General features: G+C 30.9%; 1 protein-coding gene across 2 annotated transcripts in view; it reads right to left on the bottom strand.

The window, feature by feature from the left end:
- The window catches only part of LOC126883075 (helicase domino), a 170,250-nt gene extending 153,558 nt beyond the window's left edge, over nucleotides 1-16,692 (bottom strand). For both annotated transcript variants that reach the window (XM_050648300.1, XM_050648299.1), the window contains exons 1-2: nucleotides 16,473-16,692; nucleotides 15,622-15,806 (exon numbers count right to left, since the gene is read on the bottom strand). In XM_050648300.1, coding sequence (XP_050504257.1) covers nucleotides 15,622-15,795 — 174 coding nt within the window. In that variant the 5' untranslated portion in view covers nucleotides 15,796-15,806; nucleotides 16,473-16,692. The remainder of the gene's footprint in view (nucleotides 1-15,621; nucleotides 15,807-16,472) is intronic.
- Nucleotides 16,693-16,828: the final 136 nt, after the last annotated feature.

Here is a 16,828-nt window from a genome sequence, read left to right as displayed (position 1 = left end):
AAGTACAATAGAAATATAACAAAATAAGATCTTAAGTAATAATTATGAAAACGATAAACTAATAAAAGATAAAAAGTAAGCAAAATAACTATGAATAGTAAAATTAAATTCATCATTTCGCTCACATATGTTTCCTATTTCAAACTACTAAAGAAACGATTGTGGGTAGAAGGAATTGATTTATTTTGTAAGACTTCGTTTTAGAATGATTCAAACAATACTGATCCAAAATGGATAGATGCTTTCTTGATTTGCTATTTCTAAGTACCTAAGAACGATTGAAACTGAGTTTCTCTGTAAGAAGTTTTATAAAAAAAAAAACACAAAAGCAAAAACGACCACAGAGACAAAAGTGCTCATTCGCCACTATTGCACATTGTACTACTATCTTTAATAAAATATCTAATATTTCAAATACATGCAGGCACAGTGTAATTACAGATTCGCCAGTGTTGATATAAAGTTTGGTGTGCTTTCGTCGTTAATGCATCAAAATATTTGACAAATTCACAATACCATAAAGACTTGTAGGCGCCCTCTAGTAATAAGGAAATTAAATAATTGTTAGCCGATATTGCACATAAAAGAGGGCATATTTAGATGTTGATTGATGGACTTAACTCAAAAACGTTGATTTTCGTGTTTCGCCACTATTGTTCTTACTAGACGATATGTTCCCCTGAATAAAGTAAATTTTTTTACACTGAACTAGTAGTAATTAATAGCCAATTGTTTATGTCACCAGTTATCATTATCTAAGTTCAAGTCATGTGAATCATTCAGTTTTTTATTAAATATTTTAAATATTATGTAAGGATTAACAGATTATTGAGGATTGGAATATAACATATTGAACAATATAGTTGTTCCTTGTTCCATTTTATCTTTGCCCAAACGTCATGATTCATTTTCAAACATGTTAAATCAAAACATTAATTGAAACATATGTAGATGTGTAATATCATCGATACATACTGTCAATTTAATAATTAGGAAATAACTATTATCATTCATATTTTACTATGTTATAATATCTGTATGCTAGAGGTAAAGGGCACTATGTCACAAATTTGTAATTTTATAGGAGAAGCGTTTTAAGTTTATTTTTGTGTTGATAAAACCCCTAGTTGATAGTATAGAAAATAACTTATATTTCAATAATCACTTTGAAATTTTATGTTTAAGGATCTCTGTTAGTCCCAATCACTGCAGCAGTGGAGCTATGTTTTTATTTTCATGGTGCCAGTAGATGGCGCATACATAATTTAATTTTCAATATTTTTTATGAAAATTGTTTTACATGTACTTCCTTTTAAAGTAAATGATCATGCAAATTTTCAAAACAATTGGTACAGTACTTTTTATTTTAGAAATTCCCAAAAAAGTATATGAACTTTTACACTAGGATAGCCCCTTATAGGTAGGGTTACCATATGTCCAGATTTCGTCCAGACAGTCTGGATTTGAAAGACATGTTCCAAAAAAATGGAAAACACTTGGCCCAACGGTGGGAAATTTCATTCTGTGCAGCACCTAGTTAAGTTTAGTTTTCGATGTTAGTTGCATATTGTAGCGAAACAGCTGTACTTTTAATTGTGCCATATGCATTTCGCATATATGTACAATGTAGAGGTAGCAACACAGTCAAATTCACATTTTATATTTTCTACAACCCCTTGGACCACCCCCTGTCCGGGTTTGGCCTTAATAAATTATGGTAACCCTACTTATAGGTAACTCATCATCGATTCCAACATATTCAGTCAAAGAGTGCTTAAGTCTTACCATATTTTATATCCACCAGATCATAAGATTTTGCCATAGTTTGTGATAGTGCTTAATAAAAAACAAAGGCACTAAGAATTGTAGTACTACATGTAAAGTTGACAAGACTTAATAAATCAGAAGTCAATGGTAAGGTCCAATAGTTTATACAGAAAAACTAAATCACATTTAGTTCAATCTTTTAGGAAACTGATATTTAGCCTTACCCTAGTTCCACCAAATACATGTTCTATAAGTTTAATCTATAAGCACAAGTCTATAAAAACTTATAATTTTTTCAAGGGTGTAAATATGGTTAAAATAGTATGGTGACTATACTGTAGAAGCATATTACACAATGCCAATGCTACACAAAAGTAAGATATAAAATTCTATATGTCAAGCGACACCACCAAATCTACTACCATAGTACAATCACCAGTAAGTGAAACAGAATTCATTGATATAAATTTCCTAGCAATAAACAGCCTACTCTTTTACAGAACTAGAAAACTGAGCCATAGACACTACGGTTTGTTTTAAAACCAGGAGAAATAAACTAAAAAGACAGATTCACACCCAAATAGTCACTAGAAACATCACCAAATACATCTTCTTTTTTGGTTGATCATGTTGGCCTTCGACAGTAATCCATATTATATTTATTTATTTATTATTCATTTACGGACCGAAGTCCATTAGTACATGATACAATTAAAATTTTTTACAATTAAAATGTCACACAAATTAGAAAAATAAGATCTAGTAGATACAAAATTGGTAAATACATAACAAACAATAATAAAGAATAAACTTACTTGCTCTCATTCAACAATTGAGAGCTAGAACATTTTGAAATTGACAAATACAACTTATCCTAGAACAAAGACAATAACAGTAGTTGACAAATCAGTCTTGAAATCAGAACATTAACAGCCGGTTTCCGAAACGTTATTCAAATCTCCGATCATCTAATCGGCTGTCAGATTTGATCAACTGTTAACCTGTGATGGGTTTCTCAAACGCCAATTATTGTAAAATTGCATGATCATAGATCATGTAATCGATGATCTGACATACGATTTGGTAGCGATACTGTCACAATTGGCTGTTATCCTTCAAAATTTCAATTATATTAACCTCTAAATCCAAACTTGTATCTTTAGATTCTAAAGGTGCATTCTCTCTTACGTACTGTCACTTTTGTTTGGAGCAAGAATTGAACGAGAGCATTTTAAAAATGAGGCTAGGTATTGTGACGAAAGTTGGAGATATAAAACAGTTTATTTATGATCTATAATATTTTATAATCTTATTTTTATTTTTGGTCTATATATTTACTTTTTATATTTATTTTTAATTTATTTACCGGCTGTTTTATTGTCTTCAAAGTTAGCTGATATAATTTCTCACACGATTTCCCTCTTATTTACATCGCTATAATCATTATGTTCTGCTTTTTAGAGCTCTGGCCTCTCAAAAAATAGCTCCACGAGTCTAGCATCCTTGTTACCTTACATTGTTAAAAGAAAAAAAATATAAATTATATAATCAAATATAAAAAATGTCCGAGATATCCATGTTCTGCAAGTTAAATAAATATTTTAAATTATTTCTTCCATAAAAAAATCTTATTTTTATTGAATAATATGATTTATATCATTTACATATGTGTTATTTGACAATTTTTTCCCGGAATTTGTTAATTGCAGTAATTAAAAAACTAAAAAAACTCTTAACAGCCCGTTAATCGACGGATAGTCGCAGATTAGGTAACAGTCCATTTTTACCGCCGTTTGACAAGCGAAACTGGTTAATCGACCTTTAGCAGACTCAAAACACTCATGATCGGCTGTTAACTAACGATTAATCTTTTGTCAGGTGATCAACTGTTGTTAAAACTAGTTTGTTTGACGTTTCTGACGCATTTAATCTATTGTTAATCGTCGATTACATAATTTTTGAGATGATCATCCTTTCGGAAACCGGGCGTAAGTTAAGTATAAATATAATTGTGTGGAAAACGCAGTAAAGTCGTTCACAAAGAAATCAATTTGCGGAGATAATGTGTTTGCTAATTTAAGAGTTTTAGAGAGATAGGAACTTGAACTATAATTTGTGCGGTTAATGACCTCGTGGAAGGTGGTCACAGAACGGGTGGTTCTTGAAGGTACATGTAGACCAATTTTATTTAAAAGTGGGATACAGAATTTATGACCATGAATTAAGTTATATAAGAAGCAAAGATCTTTATGTTGACGACGACTCTGTAATGAGTCAAGTCGAATAATTTGCAGTAAAGACTCGTAACTTTGACCAGTGAGATGCATCTTATAAGCATAATAACGTAAGAATTTACGCTGAACTTGTTCGATTTTATTAATATGACAGTTATATTGAGGTGACCAAACACATGATGCATAATCTAAATGTGGTCTAACCAAAGAACAATAAAGAAATTTTAAAGAACGACCAGTCGTAAAGTCATAGCTGCATCTTTTAACAAAGCCAAGCATCTTTAATGACTTAGAAACCATGCTATTAATGTGTAGGTTGAAATTTAAGTTAGTATCAAGAATAACACCCAGATCTATAACTGAGTCAACTAATTGTAACCTAGTGTCCCGTATAAAGTAAGAATTATTCTCAAAGTGTCTTAGTCGAGTAAAAGTTATAGCATGGCATTTGTTTGCATTTAAGTCCATACCATTAAGTGAGCACCATTCCACAAGACCATTAAGATCTGATTGCAAATTGTAGTGATCCAAATCAGAGGTAATTATGTGAAATAATTTAAGGTCATCAACAAATAGAAGAAATTGAGCAAAATTGAAGCTTTTATTTATGTCATTTATAAATAAATTAAAAAGGATAGGTCCTAAGTGGGAGCCTTGAGGTACACCCGATGTAACTATAATTTCATTAGAGAAATAATTCTTAATACGAACTATCTGCCTTCTATCTAATAGATATCTTATTACACTAATACATGGCTGAAGAATTCTAAAAAGAACTGTTTTTTATATAAAAGTAGACTATAAATTTAAAAATTAAAGGAATAATGCAGAAAACACAAAAAATCAGTGATATAACTTAATTAACCTATAAAATGCCAGTAGTGTCAAAATTTCATAAAAAAATGTCAGAGTCAATTTCAAAACAGTGGAGTAAACTTGCCTGAGGTTAGACCAATTACAAACCAGCATTACAGCGTGGTAAATTTGAATTACTCCTCTTGGTTTAAAAACAAACCATAGAGAAATAAAATGAAATAGTTGTCACTTTTTGGAGTCGTTCCCTTTTATTTCCTATTTGGAATAACTTTTATACTACACAAAATAACCCAATTGGATTGACAGTCATGTAAATACCAAATGTAACAGGGATACAGTTGGAGTTCTTGATTGACAAATAATGTAAATAATCACAAACTGACAAACAACATTTTATATGCCCATTAACCTTCCGATGACCAACCGTTTTTTGTTACACGGATGACCAAGGGGGGGAAAAATGACCATAGGTCAAAAATGTCAATTAACACATTCGCGGTCATGACTGCATATGAAGTCATTTACTCCATAAGAATATGTGTATAAAATGTGTTAACAAAAAAATAAAGTTTTTTTTTTGAATTTTTTTTTGGCATGGACTTAATGTCATTCAGCCAATCACAACATGAGTATTAGTGTCATGTGTAGTGTGTATGTTGAGTAAGTGTCTTGTTACTTTGCAAAGTTGGTGTCATTAGCGTAAAACTACTTGGAATTACACATAATAGTCGGTATTTTACTAAACATCAACTTCAGAATATATTTTTTATTCGTAAAATATAGGGAATTTTTTTTATTTCAAAATACGAGGATATCTAGAATGATATTAAAGTCAAATAAAAAAATAATGAGTTTAAAATTGAAAATACTTTTGAATTTATTAAAGAGAAACATACGCTGGGGTCACAATTTCCCCTGCTTGGTCATCCGAAGGTTAAACTAGAAGTCAAACAATAAGGAATGCACATAATTTTCCTCTTGTTGCCATATTCTAAATTTGAAAAAATATATAGGAATAAGCAGATTTTTTTGACATGCCATTTCTATTACAGCGAGCATTTTCTGACTAGAAGTAGTGATGATTATATAATATGTCAATATTATATTTGGTCAGATGGAAAATGGTATAGTCGTTTCGCTAAACTCACACAATTGGCTAGTAATTTTAGTAAGGGACCGTTCAAGTATTACGTAACGCAGGTTGGGGGGGGGGTCAAAAATTGCGTTACATAATAGATAAACTCCCATTACAGTGCGTTACATAGGGGGAGGGGTGTCAAAAATTTCAGAAATCGCGTTACGCAATACTTGTACGCTCCGTAAGTACTTTTGTCAATATTGCCAATTTTGGCAAAATTGGCAAATATATATAATCCTAAACCCATTTACCCTAAGGTGTCGGGTGTAATGTCTTTAGTTAGTTGCACGCACAATTTTTCTCCATTGCTTCTTATTCTTTGCTTGGTTTCTTGCTTGTTCTTTGCTGATTCCTCGTGTTTCTAGGATTAAGGTTACATTATCGTCCCATGTCTTCATTGGCCTGCCCCTTGGTCTCTTGGTTTGTCTTCTGGCTTCCCATACTTTTTTAACTGGTCTTTCTTGGTTCATTCTAACCATGTGTCCATACCATCTCAATTGGGCCTCTTCAATTTTTTTAATAATTGGTTGGACTGTTCTCTGACTGCCTCATTTCTAATCCTGTCTAACCTGGTTATACCCATTATTCTTCTAAGAAATTTCATTTCTATGCTCTGTATTTTCGATTTTAACTTATCAGTAAGCGTCCAACTTTCACTACCAAAAGTTAAAATCGGCACAAACACGGTCTTGTATATGGACACTTTGGCTTTTTGGGATACTTCTTTTTTTGACAGAAACATACTTTTGATTGCGTGGTACATCCGAGCAGCACTTTCTATTCTGGAACTTATTTCAGTTTCTTCAGTTCCTCTGCTCTCTATTTGTGCTCCCAAGTATTTGTAAGTATCGACTTGTTCAAGTGTATTTCCGTTAATTGTTATCTTCGTTTGTTTTCTACTTTTTCCACATACCATTACTTTCATCTTCTCATTATTCTCAGATTTCGTTTAATTAGTGCAGCGTTCCATACTTGTAAATTTCGATTGAGTGCTTCTTCATTTTTCCCAAATATCACTAGATCGTCTGCGTATGCACTCTGAGATCCACACTGCTTCTAAATTTCTATGTCCGGCATATAACTTTAATGTTTCTGCTCTAGTTTCTTTAATTATGTCATCCAAGACAATGTTAAACAGTATGGGGCCTAGGACTCCTCCTTGACGTAGCCCCTCATTTACTATGAACTCTTCGGATTCCATATTATCGGTTCTGATTCTGTTCCTTGTATGTCTACATATACTCATAATGGTTTGCCTGAGTTTGATTTTCACACCTTTCTTTTTTAAACATATGTCAATCACCTTCCTTGGAGTACTATCAAATGCCTTTTCTAAGTCTATAAATGCTTGGTATAACTCGGTGCTTGAGTTCCGTGCATTTTGTATTAATTTCTTGATAGTAAAAATGTGATCTTGGATGCTTCTGCCTTTTCTAAATCCACTCTGTGATTGTTCCATTTTAGAATCAACTTCTTGTAAAAGACGTTTTTCTAGTATTCTCTCATATACTTTGGATGGGATGCTCAGTAGTGTTATTCCTCTGTAGTTACTACATTCGCGTCTGTCTCCTTTTTTGAAAATGGGTGTTAAAATAACTCCCACTTCCCAATCTTTTGGTATTTGGCTCTCACTCCATGCCCGATTACACACTTTTGTTAGCAGTTCAATGCCCTTGTCGCCCATGTTTTTAAGCATTTCCGCTGTGATTTTATCAAATACAGCCGCTTTACCTTTCTTAAGCTTTTGTATGATTTCCTTTGTTTCCGCTATAGTTATTTCGTCTTGAATTTGGTCTTCCTGCTCTACCTCTTCTGGTTCTTCTGTGATAATATCTACATCGTTTTGGATATTCAGTAGATCCTCGAAATATTGCTTCCATCTCTCTAGGATGTGGCCATTGTCATGAAGTAAGTGTCCTTCTTTGTCCCTTATTTGCTTTGGTGTTTGTGGAGCCTTTTCGATTCTTAAATTCTTCAGGGGTTTAAAGAATAACTTTTCGTTAGAGTGGCAGTCTTCTTCCATCTTGTTTCTGAATTCTTCCCAACTTTTCCGTTTCGCTGCTAGTACCATATCTTTGACTTTGATTCTTTGCAGTTTGTATATTTGGTAGTTGTCTGCGGTTTCGTTCCTTAAATAATTTTTCCAAGCGATCTTCTTAGACTTCACTTCTGCTTTTATTTCATTGTTCCACCAGTTTGTATACTTTTTGCTTCTGTTATTTCTTGTTATCCCGCATACTTGTTTACCACCGTTTAGGAGTGCTTCTTTCAGTATTTGCCAAGTTTGGTCCAAGTCACCGTCATGTTAAGCGTGCTCTGTTAGGTAGTTTTTAAATTTGTTTGCTGTCTCCTTGTCTGCTAGCTTATGTGACCTGATTACTTCTATAGTAGGTGTATCATGAGCTTTACTTGTTTTCTTGGTCTCTTTCATTATTAATTCTTGTCGCACTCCCAAGCTGGTCCTGGCTACAACTAGATAGTGGTCATTATATAATTTAGCCCCTCGTTTTACTCTTACATCCTTAATACATTGCCTTGCTGATCTATTTACTAAAAATATATAAATATATAAAAAAAATATATAAATTAAAATCACTGGCCAGTTGAGTTTAGCGACCCGACTAAAACTGACATCTGTCATAATATTGTAGGTTAAGTATAATGTCAAATTATTGTTTTCAAATTATATTTGATTTATTTAGTTTACATTTTAACAACAGTTTATTTTTTCACCAACTTCACTTTCCCTGTCCTATTCTTGATTGGTATTGCTGTATGGTAGGTTTAATTAGGCGTTAATTTTAAGGAATGTTGCTGGCTAAATGGGCACAGCTCACAAAGGCCATAAAAGAAGAAGAAAAAAAAACAAACATCTTACATGACCTTATATCGGACAATGTCAGTTTATAGTAAGGATAGTTATCTTTGTTTTTCACTCTTACACTGTTAGTAATGAACCAAGTATAAAACTTATACTGAGAATAAATTAGGTATAGGCAAAATCACTACCAATAAACATGGAATAACTTAGGTATAGGTTAAGCGTCGTTTAGACACAGCGATAAGTTACAGCAATTTATTGTGATGACAAGTTGCTGCGATTTGTTGATGATTGAAACGCTGTTTAGATGCTGCGATGTTTCTGTGATTTATCACGATGTAACTGACCACGACAAATTGAAGGGGGGAGTATTGTGTACATTTTACACCCTTCAATAAATTATAACGAGTTTTCATCATAATAGATCCTGTTAACTTCATCACAAAAATATAAAGGTTGGTTATGTTATACAGGGTATTTACAAAGTTATAACCAATTTTATATGAAAATCGTAATAAGTTCAACTCGCTGTATAAATATATAGCACAACGGCAATGGTGTATTAATGCCACATTTTTTAATTATTGTCAAAATTTTTAAAAATGATTGATATTGCTAATTTTCCTTATATCTAATACAGGGTGAGTTAAAACTCAAGTACATTATTTTCTCCATAAAATTTAAATGGGATACCCTGTATTTTATATTACTATTGAAAAGTACCATTACCATATTTTAATTTGTAGGTATACAACATTCCCTATGTCTAAATTTATTAGTTTTCAAGATATTTTCATTTTTCAATGGACCAGTAGCGTGGCTACCCAGATCACCAGAATTTAATAAACTGGACTGATTTTTTTGGGGTTACTTTAAGAATGAAGGTGCCTCCAACAACAAGATGAGATGAAAAATAAAATACACAGTGTATTTCGAAGTGTTAATTTACAAATGCTTCGTAGTGTAAGTAACTTATTCAATGACCATTTTTAGGCATGCATATAATGTGTTAGGCTGTCATTTTGAAAAACTTTGTAATTACATAAATATTTAAAATATTTTACTTTTTTCCAAAAATGTTGTGTTTTGTGTTCATGTCTTTTTTGTAAAATTTTTTACTGATAAATTATTTTTCGTTCTTTATTTGTTACATAGGTACATTTACATACAAAAGTAGTTTTTATTTGTTTTAACAAACTGTTTGTTTTTTTTGCAAAATTTATAACTAATAAATTATTTTTCTTTCTTGTTTCTTACACTTACACACAAAAGTAGTTTTAATTGTTTCAAAAATTTTGTAAGTATGTTGTGGTTGTTTTTTTTTTTGTAAAATTTATTACTAATAAATTATTTTTCTTTCTTTATTTGCTACATGGTTACATTTATTACCAGATTGATAATGGTAGGGGAGCCCAAGCAGGGATTTTTGCAGTTATTCGAGCGCATCAGATTATCATATGGGGAGAAACCTGGTACCCTGCAGATGTACCTCTACCATATCGATACATTTTTGGCATAGTAACAGTAACGTAAGTCACCAAAAACGTTTTTGTAGAAAAACAATGTTTTTAATTTAACCTGGTTAAGCTTATTTAAATTATACAAAATTTACCAGGGTGTTTTTTGAGGTCTACAGTTTAATAAAGAACAATATTTTTTAAAGTTTTTGTATAGTTTTAGCAATTAATTGATACTTAAGTTATTTTACGGGTTCTAAAATCTTGAGTCTTAAAAAATGTAACGTAAGCACACACATATGTCACTTTGGCGGGAAATTGTAGCCCTCAAAGTAATTTGGAAAGAATTGCAAACAATCGTTTATTATAAGAAACACAAAATAACGTTACAACAATTAATTAACTAAAAAAGGTAAAATATTTGACACGGAAAAAACTAAAATTTAGTTATATAGCATTGTTTACGTATATTGAGTATTTTTAGAGTTATTATCAAAAGAAAATGAAACTTACAATCATTTTAAAAATTCTGATTTTTTTAAATTACAATTTTTTTTCAAAGATATTCATTCCAAACCGGTTAAACTTGTTGGAATAATTACTTATACTAATATAAAGAAATTCTTGTAAGGATTACTATAAATTTTTAATTTTTGTGGAAATTGTATATGTTTTATTTTTCACTTTTTCCTAAAAAATTTGAAAGGGTTCTCTTATTTTCATCATAACTTGCTTTTTTGAAGCTATTAACTTCTTCTGCAGCTCATTTGATAGATATTCCGAAGTACTTTGACAAGTGCTAACAGGTATATTTTATAAAGTGCATCGTTTTCCCGTTATTTAAGCTTGAATACTTAGATTTGAGTACTCATCGAAAATAATATAAACTCAATTACCCATCACTCACTTTGAATTAACATTAGTTTAGTTCTTTAAGGGGTGTATTTATTTTTTTATTATCTTCAATTTCGTCAATAATAACTATTTTGTAAAAGCTTATAGTTTTTGAGTTATACATGAAAAACAGCTTTAAAACAGGCATTTTTTTACGAATAAATAAAATCTTTGGTATTTAATAACTCAAAAAGCAAATTTATTTTAATAACGTTATACAGGGTGTCCCGAAAAGATTGGTCATAAATTATACCAGACATTCTGGAGTCACAAATAGTTCAATTGAACCTAACTTACCTTAGTACAAATGTGCTCATAAAAAAAGTTACAAAATGAAAATCGATTTTTTTCAATATATCGAAAACTATCAGAGATTTTTTATTGAAAATAAACATGTATCATTCTCATGGGAGGAGCATCGTAAAACAAGATTATAGTGAGATTTGTCCACACCATAAAAATTTTATGGGGGTTTTGTTCCCTTAAACCCCCCCAAACTTTTGTGTACGTTCCAATTAATTCATTATTGTAGTACCATTAGTTCAACACAATGTTTTTAAAGCTTTTTTGCCTCTTAGTATTTTTTCTATAAGCGAGTTTTTATTGAGATGCAGCTTCTTTTTTAATATATTTACATACAAATTTTATGGGGGTTTTGTTCCTTTAAACCCCCCAAATGTTTGTGTACGTTCCAATTAAACTATTATTGTGGTACCATTAGTTAAACAGTGTTTTTAAAACTTTTTTGCCTCTTAGTCTTTTTTTGATAAGTCACCTTTTGTCGAGATGTGGCTTCTTTTTCAAAATATACCCAAAAATGTACATTATAAATAAATTTTCAGATTATAATAGGTCTCTATAATCGTACTTAACCATATACAAATATGTGGTGAATTCGACAAATATTCAAAATATCTCGATAAACACTGGCTTATCGAAAAAGAACTAAGAGGCAAAAAAGTTTTAAAAACACTGTGTTTAACTAATGGTGCCACAATAATAATTTAATTGGAACGTACACAAAAGTTTGGGGGGTTTAAGGGAACAAAACCCCCATAAAATTTTTATGGGGTGCACAAATATCACTTTAATTTTTTTTAAGATGCTGCGGCCATAAGAGTACCACATGTCTATTTTCAATAAAAAATCTCAAAGAGTTTTCGATATATAAAAAAAAATCGATTTTTATTTTGTAACTTCAAAGGGCTGTAACTTTTTTTGTGTGCACTATTGTATATAGGTAAGTGAGGTTCAATCAACCTATTTTTGACCCCAGAATCTGTGGTATAATTTATGAGCAATCTTTTCGGGACACCCTGTATATCAAATTTGGCTTAGAATCTGTCCCTCTATCGACTTATGGTATTATTTTTAATAAAATAATTTTCACCCCGAGAAGGATCTACCCCCAGGATAAAAGCGCAAGTTTGCATCATGTCACCTTTATTCCTTGAGGCATCCTCTAACTACTCACCAATTTTCATGAAAATTGATGAAGGTTCAATGAAATCGAAGGTGAAAAGCTTTAGTGACTGCACTATTCTATGCAAATCAGAATAGAAACATGCAAGCAATATTTCTTTATTTCTAATCGTTTTCTGGATACATGAGTTCAAATTGATAATTTTACAATTTTTAACTTATTTTTTCACAAACATTTTACATTTCATATTAAAATTTACAAATCTAAAAAATCTTCAAAAACTGTGTTACGCAATAGTTAAACTCCCATAAGAGTGCATTACGTAGGGGGATTAAAAATCTTCAAAAATCGCGTTACGTAATACTTAAGTGCTCCCTAAATTTAGACATAGGGAATGTTTTATAAAAATTAAAGTACGGTAATGATACTTTGTGATAGTGATATAAAATATAGGGTGTTTCATCTAAAATTACTGACAAAATAATGTACTTGCGTTTTGACTCACCCTGTATACAATATACAGAAAATTAGCAATATCAATCCTTTATGAAAATTTTGACAATAAATAAAAAAAAATGGCATAAATAATCCATTACTGTTGTGCTTATTTTTATTTATACTGTGAGTTGAACTTTTTATTATTTTCATATAAAATTGGTTATAATTTTGTAAGTACCATGTATAACTGTTGTATAACATAACAAACCTTTATATTTTTGTAATGAACAAGTTAAGATGATTTCGAGTATAAAATAAAATATAGGGTATTCCATTAAAAAAAAAAACATAAGTTTGATCTGCCACTATGTTATAGGACACCCTGTAACATTCTAATTAATTTTGAAATGCGAATCTCAAAGTTGGCTACAATTTTTGTTATTAACTTTTATTGCTATCTATTACTACAACAGATCTACGGAGCTTTAACCCACTAATCAATCACCCTGTACATATAATTCTTATAGTTGATAAAAGTATTATATTATTGTTGATTCATTGGCAAAACCACATAGTATCAAATTATAAGCATTATCAAATAAATGGTATCCATTTAATTGGATATGTAAATAAATTCTAACTCAGTAAGATTCTCCTAAATTGATGCAACACAACTCCAATTCCGATAAATCGCTGTACCGTTTAGACAGGACGATAAATTGAAACAACTCGATTGTTACAATAAATTGATGCAATCCGATACCAACTTCAATTCAACTCCAACTTTGATAAATCACTGCGATGCACTGTTTACACACAACGATAAATTGCAACAACTCGATTGATATCGATAAATTGCTTGATTTATAAACGCTGCTTTATACTTAATATAATTTTTATTTTTAGAATTGTACATGGATTGGCACCTAAATATTTTCTCGATCTTGTTAGTTACAATTCAGATATTCACCCTTATTTTACGAGAAATTCAAATAATATTTAAATCAGCAGAACCAATACTAGAGGTGCTATGAACTCACTTCTCTATAAGGGTTTTGATAATTTCAATAAGTTGCCAACGGAACTCAAGTTGAAGACCTCACTGAACATGTATAGGAAAAATTTAAAGAATTATGTTGCAAATCGTATTTAATGTCTCATGTGGCTTCTAAATGTGTTTTTTAACTGCGTGTAGTTTAATGTAATATTTTGAGTAATGTAGTAATTTTAATGCTTGTATTGTAATGGAATATTTTAAGTGATTTATTGTTATTATTATGACTTGGATATTGTATCTTAATAACACTTTTTTATTGTCAAATAATTTAAATTGTATATACGTATTATAAAATATCTCAATTTTAACTGTATATTAGGGTTACCTAATTTTTTTGAATAAATTCTTCTTCTTCTAGAATTTAGTCAATGCTTATACTGACCCACACTCTTGTTTAAGTCTAGTATAACCAATTTTTTATTTGTTTTGTGAGTAGGTATATAATAATAAAAAATGTTTAAGAGGTATTAATTGTGACTGTCGAGGAAGTTGATAATTTAATTAACATGATGGAAAATACACGAAAAAGGATAACTTTCAATGAAAGAATAAATTTGTAAGATGATGTAAGGTTTTTAGAAAACTTAATAGTTGATTCTTTTATTGTGAACAAGCAAGGAGGCTTATCCTCGACAAGAAAATCTCTCACAATATTCCTTAAAATATGCTGAAATTAACATATTTATATTGCACTTGTAAGTAAAATAAATCAATTTGTTTACTTTTTTTCACTTTCCTATTTAATGTAACGTTCTGTTTTATTTGAAGCCATTTTATGAAATACCTACTTAAACTCAACATACAAGATAAGAAATAACGATTTATTAAAATATAGCAATATAAATTCAACAGCTATAGCCCATCAAAAATTATGAAATCAAATTTTATGTTGAAAATCTACATTATTTTGTACAAAAGCAATTGCGGAATTTGGTTTGTTGGTTGTAAAGAAAAGTCAAAATTGACATATTATTTCACCCAATATATAATTGTTTTGTGGATTTGTGCAGAAGATTGTGCCATGCCAAACTATTATTTTTCGGAATAAAGTGGGAATACTTATATGGAATAACCTTACGAGTGTTTTATTAGTAAGGCAGTTAAAGACTAACAACCAACAACACTCTTAAAGACAAAAAGAATCGGTGTATGCTGTAGCAGCTTTGGTAAATAAATGTTTTTTATTTGGCAAGGGCAACAGCCTTGTCCTGCCAAACTTGACAGTAGCGAAAACACTAATATATGAGGAACAATTTGTTGAATTTGTTTGCTGTTAAGTTTGTACCAGTGGGTTATGATGTCATTAAATCTATGACTTGCATTCCTAATTGTTTGACTTTTAGTTTAGTCTGCATTTTTGTGCAAATAAAAAAATATTGGCATGATTCTACATTAAATAAGTAGGGTAATGATTAGATTTATTTAGCCTAAGCTGTTTCAGACTAGCAAACACAAAAACCTATTTTCAGTTCAAAATCATGACAACATAACAAAATGATCTCAGGAATCTCCCAAAAGTAAATAAGCTAATATTGGTATAGACATACACTAAAGACATAAATTAACTCATAAATACCTGTGCTAGAGCTGGCATACCATGTGATTGTGTTGTCAACACATACTGACCACCAACAACCTGGGCTACCCTTACCGTAGCACCACTAGTAGGGCGCTCTGCAAGGAGTCGAAGGCTTTGGCCCTCTCTCGGGGGCAGAGCACCCTGCCCTACCCCCGGAGTTTCGTCACTCATCTTCGAATTCTCTGAAAAGAACATAGGGGTTCAGTTTTTCAAAATTTTTAGTTTAACCTATATCTTCTTAATTAATTTCAAAATATTCAATAACTTTCATGAATCATTTAATTATGTAGTTAAATAGACAACTATTGCACAATAAAACCCTGAATTGCGAATATTTCACGATCATAATTATTACTTTAATTGCTAGGAGTAAACAACAAAAACAAATGTAAACTAGGAAGTGAAAGATCATTGGTTGACGTAATAAAAAAGGATAAACTGAAAAAAGTTAAAATTAATTTTGGCGGGTAATGCCAGACTTGTTTGAAACTATTTCCGGAACCGATTTTAAATGATGATTTCGATTTATTTTCCATTTTATTTATTAAGGCCGTAACTGGCTAAAAATATTTAATAATCAATAGGTTCAATTCATGACGCAAAATTTTATTGACTGAAGTTTTGTGATCGGAGATGAATAAACGCACTAGAAATGCGCGAAGACTATTTTTGAAATTATTTTTTTCGTCGGATGGAAAAATCATTGGAAACAAATAAAATTTCGTTGAAAACGTATTTATTTATTAGAAAACAGTATGATACAGAAGTATTTTCAAAAAATATTTATATGTGAACAAAGGAAATTTTTGAGACGCCATTTTGTAAGTTTCTAGACCGTCGATACTTACCATCATGTTATCACAAAATATTCACATTAAGGTTAATCATCCGCAGTAAAAAATATGATTATCGTCTTTCTAATAGTTTAATATACAATTAGGTAGTCCACGTAACTTAAAAATTTGCAAAATAGACCTGTTTTCTACATTTTACGCGTTCAGCAAAAATGACGCATTGGTCTTATATGACATAGCGACGCGATATTCCATTTCCTTGAAAAGATGTCTGGACAAGCCGATCTGCAACGCCTAGTAAAATTTTTAACTGCGCAAGCGCAACGCCGTCACTGACTATGCGTAAATCAATCGAGAACTTTGCCCCGGCAGGCCGATGTTGCCATTGTTGTCGAATGTAAAGTCCATAA

Source organism: Diabrotica virgifera, chromosome 4 (assembly GCF_917563875.1).
Source record: "Diabrotica virgifera virgifera chromosome 4, PGI_DIABVI_V3a".
In the NCBI taxonomy this organism is placed as follows: domain Eukaryota; kingdom Metazoa; phylum Arthropoda; class Insecta; order Coleoptera; family Chrysomelidae; genus Diabrotica; species Diabrotica virgifera.
Note: the sequence above shows the minus strand (reverse complement) of the source record. Positions and strands in the feature narration are given on the sequence as shown.